The sequence below is a fragment of the Lepisosteus oculatus genome, chromosome 19 (genome assembly GCF_040954835.1).
Source record: "Lepisosteus oculatus isolate fLepOcu1 chromosome 19, fLepOcu1.hap2, whole genome shotgun sequence".
In the NCBI taxonomy this organism is placed as follows: domain Eukaryota; kingdom Metazoa; phylum Chordata; class Actinopteri; order Semionotiformes; family Lepisosteidae; genus Lepisosteus; species Lepisosteus oculatus.
Window position 1 is genome coordinate 17,683,281 of NC_090714.1, and position 23,718 is coordinate 17,706,998.

General features: G+C 44.6%; 1 protein-coding gene across 9 annotated transcripts in view; it reads right to left on the minus strand.

The window, feature by feature from the left end:
- Positions 1-23,585, minus strand: part of tex2l (testis expressed 2, like) — a 29,714-nt gene extending 6,129 nt beyond the window's left edge. For 4 of the 9 annotated variants that reach the window (XR_011182658.1, XR_011182655.1, XR_011182657.1 and 1 more), the window contains exons 1-10: positions 22,623-23,585; positions 11,678-13,123; positions 8,403-8,603; positions 7,494-7,833; positions 5,970-6,202; positions 4,322-4,471; positions 3,140-3,239; positions 2,164-2,296; positions 1,344-1,481; positions 664-876 (exon numbers count right to left, since the gene is read on the minus strand). Coding sequence is in view for 5 of the 9 variants with exons in the window: in XM_015360143.2 (XP_015215629.2) it covers positions 664-876; positions 1,344-1,481; positions 2,164-2,296; positions 3,140-3,239; positions 4,322-4,471; positions 5,970-6,202; positions 7,494-7,833; positions 8,403-8,603; positions 11,678-13,045 (2,876 nt within the window). In the remaining 4 variants the exon portion in view is untranslated. Of the gene's footprint in view, positions 1-663; positions 877-1,343; positions 1,482-2,163; positions 2,297-3,139; positions 3,240-4,321; positions 4,472-5,969; positions 6,203-7,493; positions 7,834-8,402; positions 8,604-11,677; positions 13,124-13,781; positions 13,809-22,622 lie in introns of all 9 variants that reach the window. The other 5 variants (XM_015360143.2, XM_015360142.2, XM_015360141.2 and 2 more) reach the window with 5 other exon arrangements.
- Between the last annotated feature and the right edge of the window lie 133 nt (positions 23,586-23,718).

Sequence of the window (23,718 nt, forward strand, 5' to 3'; positions counted from 1 at the left end):
ATCCCAGTCAGAGCTGAAACACTTCTGAAGGAAATATCTGTGATTCTCTGATGTGATGGTTCACCAAAGTCAACTTGCCTTTCCCTTAGGTCAATTCCAAAACAGCAATCTTTCCTTCAGAGCAGACAGAGCAGAGTTAATTTGCATTGGAGCATCTTCTAAAGCAAGCTTCTGTCCCTCAGCTCTATCCCTTACCCTGATGACAATAATCAATGGAAGCAAAGAAGGGACTGTGATCCTGGTCCTGGAGGGCCTGGGTGAGTGTCTACAGGTTCTTAATAACCTCAGTCAGCTCATTACTGGTTAGACTGGACCAGTTTATCAGCTTCTCCCAGCTCTTCAGGTGCTGCTGCTTAAGAGACATAGAAAACTGTGGAGGCCCAAAGATCAGGGACCCCAGCTGTAAAGCCTTATCAATAACAATATAACAAATATTGGAACATCACAATAGAGAAAATTCAAAGCACTTGTGAATCAGAAAAAGAAAAATATTTTTTTTCTCTTTATGTGTGTGAAGACATAAAAGGAGTAATAGATGAATGACAGCAGTTAAAGACAATCAGGAGAAAGAAGCAACAGGCTCTGCCTGGGATATGGGGGAGATATGTCAGGTGGGAGAGGCATGGCTCTGGTCAGGTGGGAGGAGCATGGCTCTGGTCATACCATATTCGGTCAGTAGGAGGCGGAGGTATATTGACAGCGAGGAGCCCAGAGAGCTCCTGGACCTCCACAGTGAGCAGCAGGGGCGTGTTGGACACCTCCTCGATCTTCTTCTTGATGTACTCATTCTCTGTGGCCTTCTGGAAGTATTTCGACTTGGCAATTTTATCCACAAAACGCAGGATTTTCCTGCTGGTGCTACCGCCGGCAACGTGGCTGAAGGACAAAAAGAACCAGGCCAGGAGAGAAGCTGTTGCACTCAGTCAGCATGTTAAGAAAAAGCAGATTCATGCACTTTCTGGCACACAGTCATCTAAGCATTTAGCAGGCTGAGTTTGTCAGGTAATTAAAGTATATGTTGTAGCAGCCTGATAGCACTAAAAGACTGTAAAGAAAGGTGCTGTTAACAATGGTCAGATTCAATCCAATAGTTTGAATTATTATGTACAATAATATTTTGTTAAATATGTTCGTTGACTAGAAAAACAATATGCTGAGAGAGAAAAGGGAGACTAAGATAGAGGGAAAGCACTACAGAATGAGAGAGTAGAGGGAATAAGAATTGTCTGAGCTACAGCGAACATAAAAGCAGGATTCAGTTGTATCTGGATTCAGAGCAGGTAATGGAGGAACAGGGAGAGTGGCGGTAGTGAGCAAGGCAGAGAGTGAGAGGTGCCTTTTACCCCTCAGCACCAGGGGGAGTGGCCCTCTCTCCCAGAATGCCCTGTGGTTCAGAAGGCAGGACTTCCTCTTCATCAGATGAGCCTGCGCTGGAAGACTCCTCATCACTGTCAGCTAAAACACACAACCTGGGTCTGGACCTGCAGACAGTAACACACATGCTGACTGTCAACTCCTGCACAAGTACGCACACTGATTGTCAAAGACAGAGCAAATATCAAACATAAATACCCCTAAGGTCCTGCCCAGCAACAGGTGTGCATGCACTTAGCATTTCTATTCAATGTGATGGGGGGACACACCCCGTGCTATAAAATTCACTCTGGGAGTGCATAATTACAGAGCTTAACATTGAGTGACAAAACACACACTCAGATACCAGCCCATCTAATGCCCTTAATTAAATTAAAGAGCTCTTTTTTGCACCCATGGCTCAGGTTACACGGAGGTCAGGTCGGGCTTAAACAAGGCCAGTAGCTCCATCAGTAAATCATTACAGGAGGGCATTAGCAGTTTTTGGAGTAAGGTTAAGTAGACGTCTGTAGCAGATTAGTGAAACTGCTGGTCCTGTCAGTCCAAGGCCTCAGAACAGGAAGAAAATGTTTTGCCTAGAAAGAAAAAAGCCTTCTCACAAAAGATAAAAAATGCAAATAAACTAGTCCGATTTCACAGTAAACCAGTTCTGAATCTCTGGTGTTTAATCATTAGAATCCCCAAGGAGAGGGGTTTTTACCAGGGTCTGGATGTATATTGTGTCCTCAACAAGTAAGCCCTGGGGATACAGGGATAGCAACAAAGAACAGAAGTTGCATTGTGACCTACCCCTCTCTGCTGGGCTCCAGAACACTGTCCAGCTCGCCCCCTATCTCCTTGCCCAGTTTGCACAGGTTCATCTTGGTCTCCAGGGTCATCTGTAGACAGCCTGTGTACATGATTTCCAGCTCCAGCCACAGCCCTGCGCCAGGATCAGCAAGACCACAGCATACAGATTCATGCACAGAGACTGCTACAGTGTACAGATTCACACACAGAAACTGGTACAATGTACAGATTCACACACAGAGACTGTTACAGTGTACAGATTCCCGCACAGAGACTGGAACACTGCTGAACTCACAAAGCTTTAAAGAATGGAATGACAGGGTGCAATAACCTTTCCTGACCACTCAATAATTGAAATAGCTTTAATAAAGTCATCTTCGAGACTGTATTCAATTAAGAAGCACGATTAGCTATTTTTTTTAACAACATTGAGTAGGTTTCATACAAATATGAAATTTGGCTTTTATGTTTGGTATGATCTGTAGTACATCTGTTAATTATTACAGCTTGATGAAATGAACTCAGAGATCCATGTACACTTCAGCACACTTTAACCATTTCTTAATGGAGAAAGAGAACTGATTCTATAACAGCTTCTGCATATCAATTTCACCAACAAATAAGAAATAATGCAGTTTCTAAAATGGTCTTGCTGGGGTGTGCAGTTCCACCGCTTCAACAGGTTGCCAGTAGGGGGCGCACACGGTAGCAATGCCATAGGCAGCCACATTATCACTGCTGCTGCGTAATCCTCAACAAGTCTCAGCAGAGCACATACACATAGCAGAAAGAGGAATTGAAGAGAGATGCTTCATAAAATGCCCCTGACAGAGGATTACAAAAGGATAAAAAGGTCTCATCTGAAGTGAGCAGAATCACTATGTCGCCATGCTGTTGCCTTGAAGCTATGATTTTTTAAATTTCATTTTATTCTTTTTTCCCATCTTCTCCCCTGCAGTGCAGTTCCCTGTCTCACCTCTGTAGTTGACCGAGGGCTTGGAAGTGCTGATCACCTGAGGCATAGAGCTCCCCATGTCCAGCTCTGTGAGAGTCAGCTCGTTCATGAAGTAAGGCAACTGCAAGCAGACACAAGCAGAGATCAGACAGTGAAGATCCCCTTCTTAGGTATGAGTTTCAGTCTGTCGGATCAGGGTCATTCCTGGCAATGGAAATTCATCAACGTTTTCTGTTGGGGCTTATCTGGCAGCTGTCCATGTGAAGGTTAAGCAATGAACATCACAAAATCAAATGTATCTTTTTGCAATCTTCATTACAAAATTGTACATTGCTTTAGCCAATTAACCAGTTTATTAATTAATTGGCTTTATAGAGCATTTAATTAATGGGTAAACAGAAGAGAAAATCTACCACTAGAAGAACCAGAAATGATTCCTAAACAGCTCTGAAATGCCATTGTTGAATGAAATGCCTCAGAATGACATCTGGTTTTTCGTTAAGGGGAAACCCCTCCCAAGAATTTAGATTAATGTCTCAGAGAGGACTGAGGCAGCATGACAGTTTGGTTAGGACAGTGGCCCCAGCCAGTGATCCCAAAGGGAACTCCAGATATGATCCTGCCATGCCAGCTGTCAGGAAGCATTGTTGCACAGAGACAACCAAGGCACCTTGTTAAACAGACTGTCAGATTACTATAAAACTGACAGGGTTTGTAGAACCACACTATACATTTCTGCTTGTGACCTTGCGCAGAAGTGTATCTGCACTAACTTTACTCACTCGGAACAGCAACAGCCTGCACAGTGTGAAGAGACGTCCTGCAATTTACAGACGTCCCATTTCCTGTCTTCACATGCAACAGGCTTCCCCAGCTCAGAGACTGCTGATAATCTGAAGCCAGTATCCGACTGCTAATCTTAACCCAATCCTTTGCTGGATTTTGTCATAGATGGTTTATTAATTGTAATTTCAATTCTTAACTTATATAATTATGCTATTAAAGAGCTGGGTGTACCAAAGACATTGAATGAAATGCATTGAATCTATCTACCTTATACCTGTTTTACATGTTAGACATCCTCTTTCATTTAGCCAATGGTGCAGAACATACTGGCTGTAGCTTCCTATTTATGCAGAGCTCTTCAGCTGAAACCCTGCTGAAGCCTACTGACTACCTGTTCAGAGTACCAAGTCAGCTTACCCGGATCTTACTCAACTTCTTCTGGATCCTGTACGCCACTTGGTCTGCCCAGTATTTCTCTCGCAGGAAGTCCCAAAAGATGCGACCAATCAGGGCATTGATCCAAGCTGACTGACCCTCTGTGCTGCCCCCATGTGGTTCACAGAGGAGCTGTGAGACGAGAGATGGCGAGAGCAGGTGGGAACGATCCCATCAGACTACAGCTAGCCTTTGTGCTTTAGAATGTAACGATGGTCACTGAAAGTGTAAAATAAGATGGATTTTTTTCTCGCGCGTTTATGCACCTGGATCAAACAGCCGGAAGAGGAATACCACAATTCATCACATAGCCGTTCAGAGCTGGCATTAGTTCATACTGCTGCTGATCATACTGGCAATGGTAGAATTTTACAAGCAAAGAGAACAGCGTGTCTCTTCTTAGAGTGATTACCAAACGCTTTAATTTAATGCCTCATCACAGAAAGCCAGCTGCCCATCTCATTCACACTTCCGCACGCTGGCAGGGTCGCCACACACTTTACTGGAGGTTGGCCAGTGTCAACACTTCTCATTTTCTGCTCAGCTGGTGCAGAACACTTCTTTCCACCTTTCCTGTTAAATTTCAGACTGTTGCAGAAGAGTAATAAAACAGACTTCGACATTTTGCAGCAGCTGTGTAGCTATTTCACTGAAACAGCAAGCAAATGCACTGAAATGACAATTAGTTTTCCACCTCTACCACCCCTGGGGTTTTGTTGTGGGAAATGCTCTGTAATATGTGACCAATCTGAGTGCTATGCACACATTTTGTGTCTGAGAGCTTATGAAATTTTATTTCAATGGCACACATCCAGAGCTGCAACATCATGGAACAGCAAGACAACAATCATGAGCACATGCATTAGTTACAGCACCAGGATATTCAGGATTACAGAGACACAGCCAGAGATGATGCTTTCTGGGTGTGTTTAGGAGGGTCTGTCCTGTGTGTGCTTGTTCTCCAACTGTTAGCCTGTTCGTGTGGAGTGCTGGGTTAATGCCTAGCCAGTAAATTAAAGTGCAGTATTAAAGCACGAAAAATGTCAACATTCCTGTGACTGTGTTAAGATGATTAATTCAGCAGCAGATGAAGGATATCCATTGCAGAGTGAATGGGGCTGTTTACTCTCTAGATGATCAAAGGCAGTATGGGAAGCTGTTGAGATTTACGAGCTAATCATTCTTAGTTACTTCTCAATGCAGAACGGCCTACCGCCTAGTGAGGGCTTGCAGGGCTAGTTCTGGATTGATCAACCACTAGTCTCCTGTATGACGATTTGATTAACATGCTTGTGGACTAATTTACTGCAGCCGTTTTGTACTCCAGTTCTGTCATAGGCCTCCATAGGAGGTGTCCACCTGGACACTGGCCATCCTATAACATTTTGTAATAACTTTGTAAATACAGACAGTAGATGCAAACGGAAAAGAACCTATATGAGTATTACTGTATTGTTTTCCCAATGAAGCACTGAGGCTCTAACACCTTGCTCTCCATTGTGAAATGTCATCATGCCAACCTGCTAGGTACCTTCTCTTTTGCAGTCTCACACCTCCATGATCTGGCTTGGGGTGAGTTAGCTTGCAGGTCTAGGGTGCCGGTTCTGCTGCTGAAGGCCCCCACACTCACCTTCCTCCTGGCAGTGGGGCTGCTGGCAGCACTGTTGCAGGGGCTGGGCAGGGCGCTGGTGCTCTCTGGCATGATGAAGCGCGCCATGTAGGTGCTGTAGTCCAGCAGGATCTTCTCGCGCACGCTGCCTGCCAGGTCCCTCAGCCGGAACAGAGAAGAGATGTCTTCAGTGCTCCCCCTGCTGGAGCCTCCACTGCACAGCACCCGGCTAGAGGGGCTGGAGGCTCGCATGGCTGACAGACCAGGGACAAGAAGGAGAGAGAGAGAACTCTCAGCCCTTAGGACAACAGCATGGCCTTCTGTGACTACTGGTAGCTACTGGTATGGTTGCACATTAGTCAACACACCACACAGAAAATACATTTAGTTTTAAACTCTGTTCAGGATTTGTCTTAAATTGCAAAGCAAATGAAAAAAAGTAATAATTACAACTAAAACAGTTCTCAGAGAAGAGACGCAGCTGATGACACAACCCTCCTGTTTTACACAGGTTCAAGCTACCTCAGCAGAGAAGACTCAAGAGCAGAAACATTGTGTTTCTTCTTTCTACTTTTCACGGATGGGGTTAAAGGGGAACTGCAACACTATTTTTATATTTTGGGGTTAGAAAGAATCAGCATTGATGAGTACAATTCAAGCCACAATAAAAGTAAAATGTAACTTGTAAAACCTCCACAATTACATCACAATATTTCCAGGTATGCGCAGTCCCATATTCTGAGATTCAGAGTGAGGCAACAAAACCTCCGGTGAGGTGACGCAGCCTGATGACTTTGTAAACAAGCAGGCTTGTGAATACCTCACTTTTAATCCAATAGAAATTTTGCTCCCAACCTCGTGGCAGTTTCTCCAACAAATACTACTGACTGAACTCAGCCTGCAGATGCACATCCTTAACAACTAACTGCGGTGCCTCAGAACTCAATGCAACTCTGCATTAGGGACTTTTTGCGCAGACCATCATGTTTTTTTTTCACTACCACATATTTATTGTTTTCTACATTGTATTTATTGTTCTCTTGTTACTTTTTATGATGTACCATTTGTAATGTACTGTCTACATTGTCTGGTGTCGTCTTCTGTACTGTGCGAGTCCCGGGAGATCAGCACGATTAAGAATTCCAATGAATTCCACTTTAAGTGTACATATGGCAATAAACTCCTCTACTACTCTACTACTCTCCTCGCTCATACATTGCATTACATTAGTCATTACAGTGACTAGTGAGCAGGAAGGGACAAATTTACAACACAACTCTCGCAAACTCTCGCTATCCCCTGTGGCGAGACCAGCAGTGTGTGACAACATAGGAACTACACAGTACTCTCACAAAGTTCACAATTTTAGGTTTTTGGAACATTTTTCTATGCTGTCAATGAGTCTGTCACTAAATTGTAATAACCGGTCTGAGAATTTGGGGCTCCAGTTCCCCTTTAAACTTTACTCGTCCTTTTTCTGACATTTATCAGATATTCTGATAGAAAGTCTGGAGACAAGGCGGAACACTGAAGAGCTCCTCTCACCAAACTTGGAACCACACTTGGTAGGAGTGTCCTGGTCTTCGGTGAACCTCTTGGAAGCAGACAGGAAGTTCTGGAACCACACCTCCTTCTCTCGCCCCGTCCTGCCAAAGAGGTAGAGTGTGGTGGTGGGGCCGGGCGGTGCAGCAGGGTGCTCCAGGGTGCTGGTGGCCCCCTCGCCTCTCCTGACACCGTCGGTCAGCGTGTCCACCCTCTGCTCTTCGGACAGCCCCTCAGGCTGGCTGTCTTCAGTGCCCTCTTCTGCCCGTCCCAGCACAATGCAGATGGGATACTTTTTGTTCCACATTCTCTTGCGGGCCAGAGCCGTTGGCACAAGGAACACCTGTTGTTAGAGCACAGCAAAAACCTGAAAACCATTCTGCATTCCGCCAGTCCAGACCCAGGCTGTCTTACATCAAATGGGCTGTGTTGTCCCAAGGAGAATCTAGTCAGTGTGCTGTGCATGTGCATTCTTTCACAGCGTGACTGGCAAAACTGCCACGTATTTAAAGGTGGAATCAGTGTCCTGTCCTTAAGAGCCATTAAGCCTTCAGTTTTAATTTCTCCAAAATAATTAATTGAACTAGTTTCCTAACTGAAGGAAATCTTTAATCTTTTCAAGGTCAAAAGCAGCTGTTTCATTAACGATGTCTATAAACTGTACTTTTCTGCATCCCTTGAGAACCGGCGATCTACTTTCCTAAATTACAGGAAATCGCTAGGGCCTGCGATGACTTCTTATATTTTCCAGATAATATCCCAGGCTAGATATCTTGCTAGTTTCTCCGTCACAAGCTCCTCATTTATACACCTGAAGAAAACCCCTGTCCCCCGCTCGGCTCTTTCCGTTCCCCTTGGCCAGCGCCTTCACTCTCTGGCCATGAGCGCAGGTGTGTCGCGCGCCAGGCTTACCTGACTGTGTGCCAGCCGAAAGCAGCGGGCGCTGACAAAGATGACGTCGTGTGGGGGCTCATCAAAGGTTGCGCGGCGTGGGATGTTGCTCCTGGGGTAGGCCAGTCGGAGTGTGCTCCCCTCCAGTGTGACGAACACCGAGTGGGTCAGTGAGGGGTGGTATGTCTCTGGGTCATAGACGTACATTTCATTCATCCAGCCCTGCAACACAGCAGCCACAGTTGTCAGTGCCTCAAGCCAGTTCACCCTTGTAAGATCACAGAGTCAAGTACACTGGCTTTAATCCCGAAAAGAAGAATAACAGAACAGGGGAAGACAAGGAAAGTAACAGAGGAGAGAAGGTCATTTTGTGGATTTACAGTATACATATTAACTATTGATCTGAGGATCTCACACAGCTGTGTCTTGAAAGAAGTGACAGTATTGACTTCAACAACATGATTGTGCAGCTTGTTCCACTCCCCCACCACCCTTGACCTCATGACCTCCACTTTAAGTGTACTTCACCATAGCTCTTATTTATAGCTCTTTTTTGTGTTTCACTTTTCATTAAGAAGATATTATAAATATATAATATAATCTATATAATATACAATCTATAAAATAATACATTGGGTTGATTTTGTTCAGTGCCTTTGAGGATTTTGAGTACCTGAATCAGGTAAGCTCATAGTCTTCTCAGTTAAGATTAAAAATGTTATTAATGTATCTGGGCACTTCAAGACCACAATATAATTTACTGCAGTAAAATCATACACCTGCCATTGTCTAGTACAGTAAAGCTGAATGCACTTTGAAAACACAAGACCACAATACAGCATTGTTCAGCCAAGTTAAATGAGTGTTAGTAATGCTTATTGCATAACACTATGTACAATAAGAGACAATCTTCAATAAACTCTATGATAAACTCTATGAAGACAGGTTTTGGTCTAGCCTGTGGCCTGTGTCCTATCCAGGAAACAAATTTCTGCATCACCTACAAATTGCAGAAAAGGCGAACTGCCCTAGGAGTTATCCTACTTGTCTCCCAGAGCATGGATGTGTGTGGGTTGTGAGTGCATTCTCGTTACTCTCTAGAGTGCCTCAATGAAACAGCAACCATGCTGTTTACAATCCATTTTGTGTGAGTTAGATAACCCTCTCTAAGACGTCATTAAAATGATCCAAGATGAGCAGGAAAAATTGGCTTCAGTGAATTATTAATATGGTGAATTTACAAACAACACGAAGGCTAGGAGTTATTGTGTTTAATGGTGCAGCATCTGACAAAATCGTCCCCAACGGATGTTAGTTTAAAGAGAAGACAGAGCATGCTTGACATGAATACATCTCCATTCAGAACATTATAAACAAAATATTTATGCAGTTGGAAAATACCCTCTCCACTCCTTTATCATTAAATGAACTCCCATGCTCATAAAATTTCTGTATGATAGACAAATTACAATTCCTGGCAATGGCACAGAACACTCCCAGTGTCTTTCTTTCCTTTTTCAGTTACTAGCTCTGTAGCTCTATAACACACCACATTCTCATTGGGGAAATGTGCACCTGATTTCTTGTTACATTATAAAAAAGGAAAAACGACACATTAAAACTGATGAGGCTGCTGCAGTCCACAATAAGGGAATATTCCCTATTCTGAAGTCAGAGAGACAGCTGTTTCTGCCCACTCCCACTTTGAGGAGCTCGGTTTCCCCAATGCAGACAGACTCCCGGTCCTGGATCACTGAGCATATTGACTAATTGAGCTCATAAGTAAACATCTGCATGCCCGCAGGAGGGATTCAGCGCCATTCTGAATGTTTGGTGGACTGTTGTCAAAACCAACTGGCGGCTGCTGAGGGCGGCAGGCTGGCAGTGTGACTCGGGGAGAGGTCTGGGCAGAGCAGTGGTTTCGGGGCAGGGGAGCGAGGCAAGCACCAGGCGACAGAGCAGGACATCAGAATGGAGAGGTCTTGTCCCACCAGTTCGCTCTCTCTCTGGAGCTGCGGTGCTCTTTCTTGCCCTTCATAACCCCCTTCCTCCTGAGAAACTAGCAGAAATCAAAACCTGCTCCTGGGGACCCCATTCTGCTGTCTTCTAAAGGAATGTTTGGAAGTCACTGCCCAGTCAAGCTCAGGTCTTTGGAGGACCGAATGATATTCAAGTTGTTGTTCCAATTGATCTCGAACTGAATCAATTTTACAGATGATTTGCTTAATCATAAATTGTCATAAATCTTAAATGATCATTTGGTTTTTAATGGCTCTCTGAGACCAGGGTTGGAGAGCTCAGCACTGTACCACTCATTAAAGGCTGAGTCTTAAATCTGCTAAAACCTCTTTGCAGTGAGACTGAATGACCTCCTGCTCAGATGAGTCCTCCAGACTCGTAGCTATATTACAGTGTTTCGGCGACAGTGGTGGAATGCTGTAGATACATTATCACTTTTGTTCTGCTTGTGCTGTCTGTAGATAGATATAGGGACATAATGTGATTATATAAAATGAAATCTGATATGATATGTGTAATGGAATCTGACAGAGAACAGCTTTTAAGGTTTTTTCTCTGCAAATGTCTAACCACACATTTTTTTAAAGAACAAATGAACGTACATGTTAATGGTTACCTCTGTGCTGAATTTAAACTCTGTTTCTAAATTAAGGGTAAGACTGACAGCCAGCTGACAGGCTCTTAATGTAAGCCTGATGTCATAGAGTTAATTTGAACTGTATCTCTTCTTTACAATTAAAAGCTCCTGATGAGGCTGGAAATGAACACTGGTGCCTTCTGCTCAGATTGGTTTAATACCACACCTGGGGCACTGGAGGAGAACTGTTTGCAGAGTGATGAACAGTAATAGAAGCTTTAGTCTGTAATAAGAAGCCAAAAACAAGCCATTAATTGCAGTCATCACACAGCAAGCTTCTGGGTTATACAGGCAGTTATGGAGAAAAAAAGGATTTAATTACAGAGACAAGCTACAGTACCCTTTGAGCCTCAAGCTCTGCAGTCACACAAGTAGGAAATCCTTCCCTGCTAAGACTGTAGCTCTCAGAGAGGCACCTGATAGCTGTGGTTAACAATACAATTGACAGCACAGTCAGATCTGCAGAGCAAGTCTGGTTTTAGGTCTTCAGTGGGGTCGCTTAAGAGTAGTTTTTAATGGGAGGCCTTGCACAGAAGGAACTGCCTATCACACTTGAGTTTCCCATATCACATTTTGCTCTCCACTCTGTATCACCATGATTTTCAATGATGTAATTTTGAATTTCAGGCACTCAGCTTACCTTCATGACCTCGGGGTCACTGCCCTCCCTGGCGAGGCTCGCAGACGGCCGGCTGTCGGCTGCCGGGGGAATGATCCTGGAGGATGGCAGGGGTGTCCTGGGCGCCAGGAGAAGGATGAGCAGCAAGCCCAGCATGAATCCGCAGGCCAGGCCCAGAGCCAGGCCGGACAGGTAAGGAGGCAGAGGCAGGACGAAGTAGCTGTAGGCCAGCGCAGCCACAGAGAACAGACACTTGCCTGGAACTGGCGGACAGGGCTGCAGAGAGACCTGCTCCCCAGGAAGTCCCTGGGCCAGCTCTGCATCAAGTGTCCCAGGGGTGCCAGCGGCGGGCTCGATCTCCACCACCTGCATGATGTCTCTGAAGGTACAAATCTCGTACCTGCTGCCCTGGCTGCTCACTTTGCACTGCGGCTCGGGGGATGCGCACAGCTTCTGCTGACTCCTCTGGGGGTTCCTCACGGGGGTGCTGCAGACACACAGCCTGTCGCACTCTCCTTTCCGGGGGTTCCTGCCGGCTGTCCCCGCATCCCCGCCCACCCCCCACTCCCCGTTCGCCTGACCTCCCCAGCAGCCACCTCCGGAGGACCCCGGAGAATCGGTGAGCCCCGATTTCTGCTTGGGGCTGCCGGAGTTCTCGTCCCCCATGATCTTGCTCAGCATGCTGAGGGGGTCCTGGATGGCCTCCGAGAACTTGCGCTTGGTGTCCTCCAGCCGGGCCTCCACCTCGGGCACCTTGAAGAACGCCGCTTTGCCCTCGGAGGGCGAGGCGCTGCCGGGGGAGGGTGGAGCGGTTTTGGAGTCGCCATTGCGCCCGCGGGGCTGGGTGAGCTGGCGCCAGAGGTGCAGGTTGAGCCTGGAGTCGGACTTGGACTGGGTGACCTCGGGCTCGCTGCGGGAGATCTCCGTGGAGATGGACTTGACCAGGCTGAGCAGCGGCCGGGGCTTCAGGGACGCGGTCTCCTTGGGCTCGATCTCGGTGGACAGGGACTTGACCAGGCTCATGAAAGGCCTCGGGGAGGACTGCTGGGAGAAGAAGCTGGGGGCCAAAATGGAGAACTCGCCGCAGGAGCCGGGGGAGGATGGGGAACAGGACACGGAGAAAGCTGCTGAGCCCAGGAAGTCTTCTGCCGGCTGCCCCGCGTCGGGGCGGGTCAGGTCCCTTGAGAAAGCCACTGCTGGGCCCTCTTCATCTCGGTCCAGGGTGAAGATCAGCTCACTGTCCCCTTGGCCACCCCACTCCTCCTCCGTGCACGCTGCTGTGAGCTGGATCACGACACCTGGGGGCTCCGGCACAGGGGGGCAGTGGGGGGGCTGGCTGGACCCGCGTGGAGCCCCCAGGCCTGGCTCGTCTCCTGCTGGCTCCGCCATTGCTTATCTCGGCACTCCCGACCGCCAACACCTGGGCAAAGCCAGAGCATTCCAGGATCAGGATCTCACGTTTAAGGTCTGCAGGGCAAAAACACGGGGCAACTAAAACTGCGCTCCATCATGAGTAACAGGGGGCTGAGCTACTGTATGCAGAAGCATGATTCAGTAGTGTTTTCATGATGAAACTGCTTGTCTGGGTTTGTGACAGAACGTCAGCCCCAGCTGCTTCATTGCTATCGATTGAGCTCTTTCCTCACCATGAGGATGAATACGTGTAAAATTGAATGAACAGCTGTGACGAACGCCTTGTTTTCAAATGTATATTATTATTACATTCCCAGTGAAACCAGCTGAAAAGTAGGACAGTGCAGATGCTTTAATCTAAAACGTTCCGTTAGAAACTCCTAATCTCCGATGAAAATCCATGCTCAATCCTCAAAACAGCCTGTGTGTGTCAGAGCTTCTCAATGTGTGTGCATTCATAGGTGTTCTTTAAGAGTTATACTTATTGTTTTTTAATTGTAGTAATAAAAAATTTAATTTATGCAGTGTCTTTCAAAGCAGCATTAAGAAAGAATCTCTGGGCCCTGCGACCTTCATCTATAATTAATTTCTTAATGAACAGTATAAAGCTCAGATACGATTTATTTCATGAATGATAAAGACACATTCATGTATGTACCTACAAGCACTGCCAAATTCTACAAAGCCCCTGATCATCAAACATGTTACTCACATCTCACAGAGGTATGCATCCACACATCTGAACAGTGCCCAGAGGGAAGAGGGACGAAGGAAAGTGGAACCAAATGACAACACAGGGAGAACATGTAAACATCTTGTGAAGGCAAAACGTGAAAAATGTAAGATTACACTTTACTCACATTGGTGCTGGTTATACAGCTCTTTCAAATACAATAACAATCTATGGCATATACGCATGGTTTCACATGCAATTTGTCCTATTATCTATAGTTTATGTGCAGCAGGGATGGCATTTATAGTGTTAAGAAGCAAACCATCCTGTATGATCCTAACAGAGGCCCACCTACACAGCACACGTACATAGTCTTCGCCTTTTCTTCCAAGAGATTTGCACTGAGTTTGACATGAATTGACCCTGCAGAGAAAATGATATTGTGCACCACTCTGTGCTCACTTTCTGTGGACATTAGCAGTCAGTGCAGGGGATCAGGGAGATACTGCTCAGCCCATCTTATTATCTAGTGTGCTGACAGATTAAAACAAAAAGTCCACAGAGTTATTAGAGCTCGACTGCTGTTTTTCCCCTGAGCTCCTGAGCCGAACACTTCGAAGATCAAAGGAAAATATCTCTCTAGGCTTTTAACCTTCTCAGCACATTCATCTGCCAAATGGATGGATTTCCATGTAGGTCTCATTAACATCCCACTGCAGCATCTGTCAGTGACTCTGCAGTGAGATTTCTGTTTCCTCCTTAACCTCTTATAGATCCATAAGAGAAACAAAGATAAAATATGCACTGCAGAAAGGTCTAAAAAGCTCATTTTGTAGCACTATGGAAAAAGAAAGAACGAATAGATAATGCACAATAACTGAAATATGTTTTATTGGTTTGATCACTCTTTTTTCTTTGGTCTACCAAAACGACAAAAGATACCATGTGCTGCTGATATATTGGTTATGCATTATTTTCTAGTGGCTGTAAATGTATTGTCTCAGCTGTTCACAGTGATCATATCTCAGGGAACCACAGAAGGATTATAGGCCATATCTCCTAGTCATTCAGCTTGACTTCCATCGACAACATGATGAAATTCCCAATTCCTTCCCTGAGCATTAAAGCAGAGCTCTGGCACTTGTTTTTCTTATATATTACTGATAATGTATTGTCTACTGTACCTTAGAGAAACATTCAAGAAAGGACTATTATGAAAATTCCTTTCAGTTCAAGTCAATTACTATGTTTTAAAATGAGCTAAATGACTCACAGTTACTATGGCTGGTCTCTTCTGTGAACAAATAAAGGATGGTTCAAAAACTACTTTCAGGGCAGCTGCCAGATTTGCTCTACAGTCCAATAAAAGCCCCTGTGATCACTGTCAGGGCTGTTTGGCAAGGAGCTCTTGCACGCAGAACAGCATGCATGACAGGAATAAAATACCACCCTCTCTCACACCCCACATGCACACACAGCAGTGCACACTCAAAGACACACATATTCCCACATAAAAATATGCACATACGCTCACCTAAACACAGGCACAAACCAATCCCAACATCATGGAAACAGACAAACGTGCAAAGATATTTGCTAGTATGCACACAGACACAAATACAAAAAAAGCTTGTTTCTGCTGCTATAAACCCTCTTGTGGCATGTCCCATAATCTGAATCTGGTCACTGTATGAAGCTTAGCACTGAATATTATAATAAACTGCTCAGTAAGAATTCTAAATCTCCTGTTATTATTTGTTCATTTGGATGGTCTGATGCAGTTCCGTAGATCTATACTGACATAAGCACGATATACCCAGTATCCTGGCAGAATAAAATCTGCACTTATCTGAGATATTGGTGGGAGTGTGACATTGACTTGTTCATTAAATATTTCACTAGTCTGATATACGACTAGTGAAAAAAGTAGGCTTGGAAAAGTCAGAGGATCTGCCTTCCCAACGCAAAGCTGTGTCAGTCTTCTGTGTAAAAAATTGCTTTGAACATCATGGGTGCTGTTTTCAAAAAGCTGTTGAGTAGAGAATAGGAATTGCCCCGCTGTCAGCAGTATCATGTATATAGTTGACCCTTACATGAATGAAAACAGGACATAAAGAAAGGGTTTCAGAAATCAAATAAAGCTTTATTCCCTGCTTACAGGCTGGATAGCTGGAGGCTGCGCTGTTGTGCTTCCTATGGTCATATACGGGTTTTTCTCACGAACTCGTATTGAGCATTATTTGCCGTATTGTAGACGTATGCACACAGCGGTCCCGCAGTATTCCGGTTAGTGCGCAATTACGCATCGATGAGGTTTTCAAAAAGAGAATTAGCTCACTGATAGTTTTATGTAGAGATTGTGAAAATTTTCACAAGTCGAGGTCTTTAAAATTCGTTTGGTTTGAAGGCTTTATGTGTTTCCCTTGCGAAGATATGGATATAAGACTATTTGTGTGTGGTAAAAAATGGCGTAAAAACGGCAGGCAAAGTCAAGGCTGTGAAAACATTCACAATGTACTTTATACACAAAACAAGCGTTTTCGTAACTCCTGAAGCTCTTGTGAAAACGCTACAGGCGTGCCAAAATCGTTTCCGAACTTCAAGCTGACTTTACCGCGGTAGAACAGGACGAGGTGCAGGTGTTAGCTGAAGACATTCTCTCCCGTCTCCACTGGGTCAAAAGACGAGACTCGCCTGAAAGTTCGTCTGGCCCGCTTGCAAATAGAGGCGCAGGAAAAAGCCCAGGCACGCCAGGCAGAATCTGAGTTGCGCCTTGCGATTCGTAAAATAGGGATTGAGGCGGACAAAGAAGTTAAATTGCGACAGCTTGAATTAGAAACAGAACTGAATGCTCCTGCTGCGCAGCCGACCCACTCCAAGGCCTCTATCATGTTTGCTGTGCAAGATCCACTCTCGACCACCTTTGATGTAAGTAAGCAGATTGTTTTAGTTACTTTATTCAGGGAGTCGAAAGTCGCCAAATCACTTCGCTGGCCTAAAGAGGTCTGGTCACTGCTATTACAGTGTAGACTAGTGGCCAAAGGTCAGGAAGTTTGTTCTACACTTTTTTTAGAGGAAATTTTGAATTATGACATTGTGAAAGCTGTTATTTTACGTGCTTACGAACTAGTTCCTGAGGCGTATAGATGGAGATTTAGAAACCACAAGAAAGTGCCAAGCCAAACGTTTAATTCGCTAGAGAAGGGCATTCTCTTTGACAAGTGGCGGGCAAAGTTAACGGTTTTAACTCATTACGTGAGTTAGTTTTGCTGGAGGAATTTAAAAATTGTTTGTTTGTCACAAGCAGACTGCTAGCAGAAGAATTTGTCCTTACCACAAAAATGTTTTTACGTCTGCATGGGTGTAAAAGGCTTCGCTTACGCCTAGTACACAATCTCGACTTAACTAGTACACCACGTCCTAAAGAGGAGCGTGAATGTTTCTATTGTCATAAGAGGTCATGTAATATCAGATTGTGTGGTACTGAAACGTAAACAGCAGCAGCAACATCCTAAGAGTGCTGGGTTTAAGACCTTTCCCGTTCTGCTATTCCTTTGTCTACCGAAAAAAATCTCATCGACCCTAGTTATAAACCATTGCTTATGAATGGATTTGTTTCGCTAACGGGTAAGCAAAAACATTAGCAACCAACTCAAATACTAAGGGATACAGGTGGAGCCCAGTCGTTAATTGTTGCGGACGCAGTCTTTCTGTGGTTCCAGTGCATAAGTTCAAGCCATCGAAATTAGTTTTAAGAAAGTGCCTTTACGTCGTGTTCATCTGCAATGCGACCTAGTTAAGGGGTTTGTTAAAGGTGGGGTATGCCCTTTGTTACCCGTCAAATGCATACATTGTATTTGAGGAAATGACCTGGCAGGGGGTAGAGTATAGCCTATATTTTTTCCCCTCGCTTTAACAAACATTAGATGTTTGTTTGTATGGGTGGGGGTGTTACGTTCCCGTGTGTCAATTGCAACGAACTTCCCGAGTTAGTAGTTGCGATTTAGTTAGTACGGTATTTTATGGAGATCATCTCAAGCTCTGAGTTCAATTGCAGCGAAAAAACGTGCGGAACAAAGTTGGAGTTCATCTGAACTTGTGCCTAATCCGGTTCCCTGGGCTCGGCGTTGCTGTACTTATTAGCCCGAACTGCAGGGGACTGTGCATCGGAACATTTCAGTTCATCTGATTAGTAGGTTAATACGTAGGCCACGTTAATATAAAGTTATTACTTTGTATGTTTCTTGTTTATATTTAAACTAAATTTCCTGACAAATTAATGTTCGTTTTTAATTTAAGAATTGCATTTAGGCTATAATTCACCTGATGAGAGTACGTAGTTATTAATGAGATACTCAATTGCAATTAGTCACGAAACAAATGAGAAGCGCCACAGCCCTCTGCTTTGAATTCTGCTCCTCTTTAATCTATTCAGATTTCTTTTTTATTGCTTTAACTGTCTGCATCCCTTCCCTTTTCTTCCCCTGGTTGGTGGTGGTAATCACTGCAGAGTATGATCAAACATCAATTCCCTTGTTAAAGATGAGGTACAGGCTATATATAATATTGGATTATTGGAGTACAATTTCATATTAATTATCCCTTTGAAGATTTGAAATAATTCTTGACTGACTGGCTGTCAAGTACTTCTCAGGACTAAATACAATTGTATGTATGTATTCAGTTTTTTAACAGATATGTAGTTAATAAAATTGCCAAGACAGGTTGTAGAAATAATATAATTTATAATGTAAAGTGATTACCTGTAGTCCTAGTATTTAAAGCAAGAGACTTTCTTTGCTAGAATAATGTCTAACAAATTTCCTACAATAATGTAGGACAGAGGGTATCGAGCATGGCCCTTTTAGGCTGCTGTTGAGTAGATTTCCTGTCTCTTTTAATCATCGTCTTCATCCAGAAAAGAGCTAAATTGGGTTAATTATGCAAATAATCAAGTTTAATTTAGAGCTAGAGTGAAAACTAAACCTCTGAAGTAGACAGAAGACAGTTACTTCATATTGTTTGATAATCGCACAGCAGTACCTATGGGATACGGAAATATTGTCCTATAATTACACTCGAAACAGGTGACATTTTCGGACGACAGGCCAAGGGAGCCCATTTAAAAATGGAGCTTGGCTGACCCCTTTCAGAAATACCGAGCCAGGCTTCTGCTCCTACACCTTTTGTTCCCCCCCAGATCCCCAAACACCAAACAGTGCGCTCCTTCATTTCTAGGAGGCTCTGAAAGTGCTGTTTTCGTTCTTGTCCTGGGAAGCTGATCGGCGAGGAGGACTGATGTGACTCCCCAGAGGCCCGTCCTCTCCACAGTGTGTGCACCTGCAGGCACGCTCGCACACACGCGGGTTTCAGGTCCCCATTCCTGTGCCATTCATTTAGCTAGAGCGCTTTTCAAAACAACAAAGGGACGAATGCTGGCATCTGAGGTTGATAAAGTCATAAAGACATTGAACATTGCCTGTTGAGCTCTATTCTGTATTCTCTCTGGGGTTTCAGCACAAACTGTAGGAAAACAAAAATGAAAATGATAACAACTTGAGGCTTGTTTGCCAAAACCCTGCTCTGCTCCTTAACCACACTCCTCTAACCCAGAGTGGGGAGAGGTGGGAACCAGCTGTGACTGCTGGGAAACAGCCTCTAGCAAATGCAAAAGGAACTGGTGTTTCTCACTTCTTGTTCTCTTCATATCAAGGCAGTGTCCAGTAGTCACATCAATCATCCTGAGCATCTCTTTCACATCTGCAATAATAGAATAATACACCCTGCAGAATAAACACTGTCTTCAGGAATAACATCAGCAGAGACATGCTGCCTGTTGATTATCAGTCCTCTAAAACTCTTCATGGCCACCTGCTTGTCTCCCTCTAATAAATCTGATTTCATTCTGATAATCACACAGTTACATAATTCCCCATTACATCACAAATGTGGTTCATGCTGACTTATGTAAAAGGGAATTAAATGAATTGTTTTAGAAGAAAAAAGATGTGAACAAAATATGATTGCTCTTATTGTGCCAGTTTGTATCTGTATTTGGGACATTGTTTTCATATCTGACTAAGATTATCCTGGGATAAGGACTTTTGAGAGTAACAGCTTGTGATAATTTTATAAGGGGATATTACATTTGCTAGTGACAATACATTTTCCTCTCTCTAATAAGCAATACCGGGCTGTCCCCATAGCAAAGAGAGTCAGCGTGATGTCAGGGCCTTTTCTTAAAATGTAAAAAAAAGAAAGTTTAGCATTTGGAAAGTCTGTTTAGAAAATATTGATTGTTGACCATTTTTTTTCGACAGGCGCGCGGCTTAGCAAAAAAAGCTAAATTGGGCCAAATGTCATTTTCAAGGAAACAACAAAAGAACTCCTTTCCTGCATTTCACATGCATCCTGAAGCACGGCAAATGCATCACAAATTGTCTAGGTGTTGTTCAGACCCTAACCCTAGCTCGGGCTCTTGCGGAACATATCAAAAACAGAACGTTCATTAAGTGTGCCCCATAAGGTTAGCAAATGACCAAATTCCTAAGAAACGCTAAAAGTAGCAGCATTATAATAGTGTTAATGTATTTAGTGTGAAGCTCTTTAAAAGTGTTCAGTATTTCTTATTTTGTAACCTTCTGCTGAAATAGCCCATGAACCAAGCACGTTTTGTGCCCTGAACACGTTGGGATCCTAAATAACACTGAAGTTTAGCTAAACGTATCACTTTGTCTGTTTTAATGGTGGCAGTATGTGGATTAAAAGTTAAAGCGAGACAGAGCTGCGGAGGAGGTTAGATTTAACAAGCTCCGTTAATTCCTCAAGACAAGCAGTTTGCTTTCAGGGCCGCAGCCAAGTCACCTTGTGGTTCTTCTGGGTCACTTGGATTTGGACAACAAGCCAGAGCCTGACCCATCCCTGTCATTGCTGGCATCCTGGTTCAAAGTCTCGCAGTAAGGAGCATCCCCCAGGCAAACTGTCCGCACCTCCTGTACAGGGGGTGTACAGACCCCTGACTGATCTGATTCAGTCTTGTTCAGTCAGTAAGACATGTGCCAGTGGGTGGATTCTTTTCCAACCCTTCAGTAAGTAAGAGCGTCATGGGTATTGCATTGCTTATTTTAAAAACCAAACATTTCTCTGACTTTAACTTCCTCACTGAGCAATGGAGTTCTAACAAAAGTTTGGAGGGGATGAAGGCAGCCAAACAAATTAAGCTCAGCTGCCACAATTTGACAACTAATCCTGATGTACTGTAATTACCTCTCTTTCCCAGATATACCACACAGCTGCCTCTCCTCTTCCTCGCTCACTTTTGCATCCCTCTTCCAGCCCATTTCCACTTACAGCTACCCCTTGGTTGCCTTTTCACCGAGCTTGGAGGTCCTAGCCTGCTCGTTTTATGGCAGGGAGGATTGCTCTCAGCCAGCCAGTTATGCCAAGTGTCCTCAAACTTAATAAATGTTTAGACTTCCACACAATCTTTGGCTTCCTTGTAAATCTGCAGTTAAAAAGATGTTTATGTAAACCATAACACTGTTATATTGTACATCTAGGACCATTGCAATTTTCACATTTAATCAAATGTATCTGTCCTAATTGATTCTGGCACAGCCTACTACAGAAAACCATGACCACTTTGTGCTTTACAATCATTTTGCTACTCCTCTTAATCTACACTAGACAAGCAATCTAGATGATTTGGACAAGTATGTTTCATGGCCTAATCTCATCTCTGCCTCCTTCTGCCAGTGTTGACCTAGACTTCGGTGTCTTTAGGGCAGAGTGCAGGCCAGGCTATTAGACTCTGCCATCACTACAGATTAACAGCCTGTGTATCTCTCTCTAGTGCTTTTGCTTTTGAAGCCTGCTAAAATAATCTGGGCAGATGATTTCCCACAACATGACTATCTTAATTTGACTAGCTAACTGCTAGATTTGTACTGTGTAGTTTTGCCTGAAATGTATATAAAAAAACTAGAAACAACATTCCAACTGTTTATAGTATCTGCAAGGCTTTCCATGTATTTATATGTTCTTCATACAGTACAAAACATTTTTCCTTTGTCAGTCACTCTCACAATGATGTTTGATTGCTTTGACCCCATGCAATTTTGTGGATTTTGTGGTCACATCATGGGAGATATATTCTGAAGGCTTTTGTTTCAGAAGTAGGAAGTGCCACTCAGTCAAGCATTATCAGAAAGTGCTGGTAAGACAGGAGCAGCACTAGATGCTACCCAACAAATACAGTGAGGTAAGACAAGACTACACTCTAGGTAGGACGCCAGTCCATAACAACACAAGCACTCAGGGACAATTTTAGTGACACCAGTAAATACAGCCTGCTTTATTTAGAGTTTGTCCAGAACTCTCTGCTCTGGAATTGTGACACCTGCCGGGTATTAAGTGACCTTCTGTTTCAAGGTTCCCTGCCATTGCATCGGACAAATGTGATCTTGAGGAGATTGAAAAGCTGGCACCTTTAACGCTCTTTTTCAGTGCTTGTTGGTGCAAGGAGATATGATTTTGAAGAGCCTGACAGGCTGAAAGAGCAAATCACATTCCTGTATAAATATAGTATATGAGAATGGGTGCATGGTTTATACACAACGAATCATTCATGCACTCATTTTACTAAAGTGGTATAGAAGAGGACGAAAGACAGGCTTGAATTGCCCGTTACTGACTGTGAACTCTCTTGGGGTAAATCTAGGGGCAAATAAAAAAATCGTAAAATATACATCTCCGACTTTCCTGCTCCATAGATAATAGCAATAGGATGGATCTTATCTCTTACCCGAGAGGGGTCTGCGCACGTTAAACCCATTCTACACACTCGCTGCCCTGTGTGTAGACAACGCGTGGGGAACTCACCTGTGCAAAACCATCAAGACCACACCAGTGCACGCGGCTCCCCCGATTTCTCTCTCTCCCTCTGACTGCGCTGCGGGGTGCCGAGGGGGTGCCAGGTTTTGGGAAAGCCTGCCCGCGTACACTTTGCTGTTGTTGTTCGGCGGAGCCCCCAGATGTTCACTGCAGTCCAGATGCGCGGCCGCGTGCTGCAGGTGAGCGTGTCCGAGAGCTACAGCCCGTCAGGCACGCGCTAAGCTCTGCAGCGGAACGGCTCTGGACGTCCAAATTCGATAAAAAAAAACCCAGATAAAAAAAAAAACATTAATTAGGAAATGGATGAATCGTAATAAAATGAACGAACTTATACTGAACTTCCGCCACCGCAATCTTGTTTCTCTCTTCCCTTTTTTGCGAAAACGAAGCCGTAACAGTAGCTTTGCTTGTGTAACCTGTGCTCTGCTGCAGCTCTAGGCACTGCGGGGATTCCTGTTACTACGAAGTGCCCAATGCAATACACCTTTCCAGGGTCGCTGCAACTGCCTATGCACCGTGGCAAGAACTGACCGCCCGCGCTGCCGGTCTCTGGCAATGCGACGCTTGAAATAGCTGAGGAGGGAGCGAGGCTGCGTGTCATACAGACAGCAGCACGCTGCGCTGTCCCGATTTCACACACCGGCTGCGCATCTCGCTCTGCTCGGCAGCCCACAGCCCATCCGCGAGAAAGAAAAAAAACTCCTCACAGGCGATGGGAATCAGACAGCACCACAATCCTCCTCCGCTCACTATATACTCTCCCTGTCTTCCACTCTGTCCCGCCTCCCCCCCATCCAATAGAAATGCTTCTACGTGCGACCTCCGTGCCTCTCCAACTGGGATTTACAGCAGGCGGAGGCGGGTGTGTGGTTGAGTGCCTTCTAATCCGGATTAAATGTTGATAACCTGCCCCGTGCAATCCCCTTTCTCTCTACATAGCCCTCTGCTGAGTCCCACTCCCTCAGTACCCTCTCCACCCACACACTGACATGCAGTGCTCTGTGCGCCTTGTGTACAGCAAAGCCTTCCTCCCAGTCCAACTGTGTGATTCCGCCTCTTCGAACTGCACTTCGTGTCTGTACTG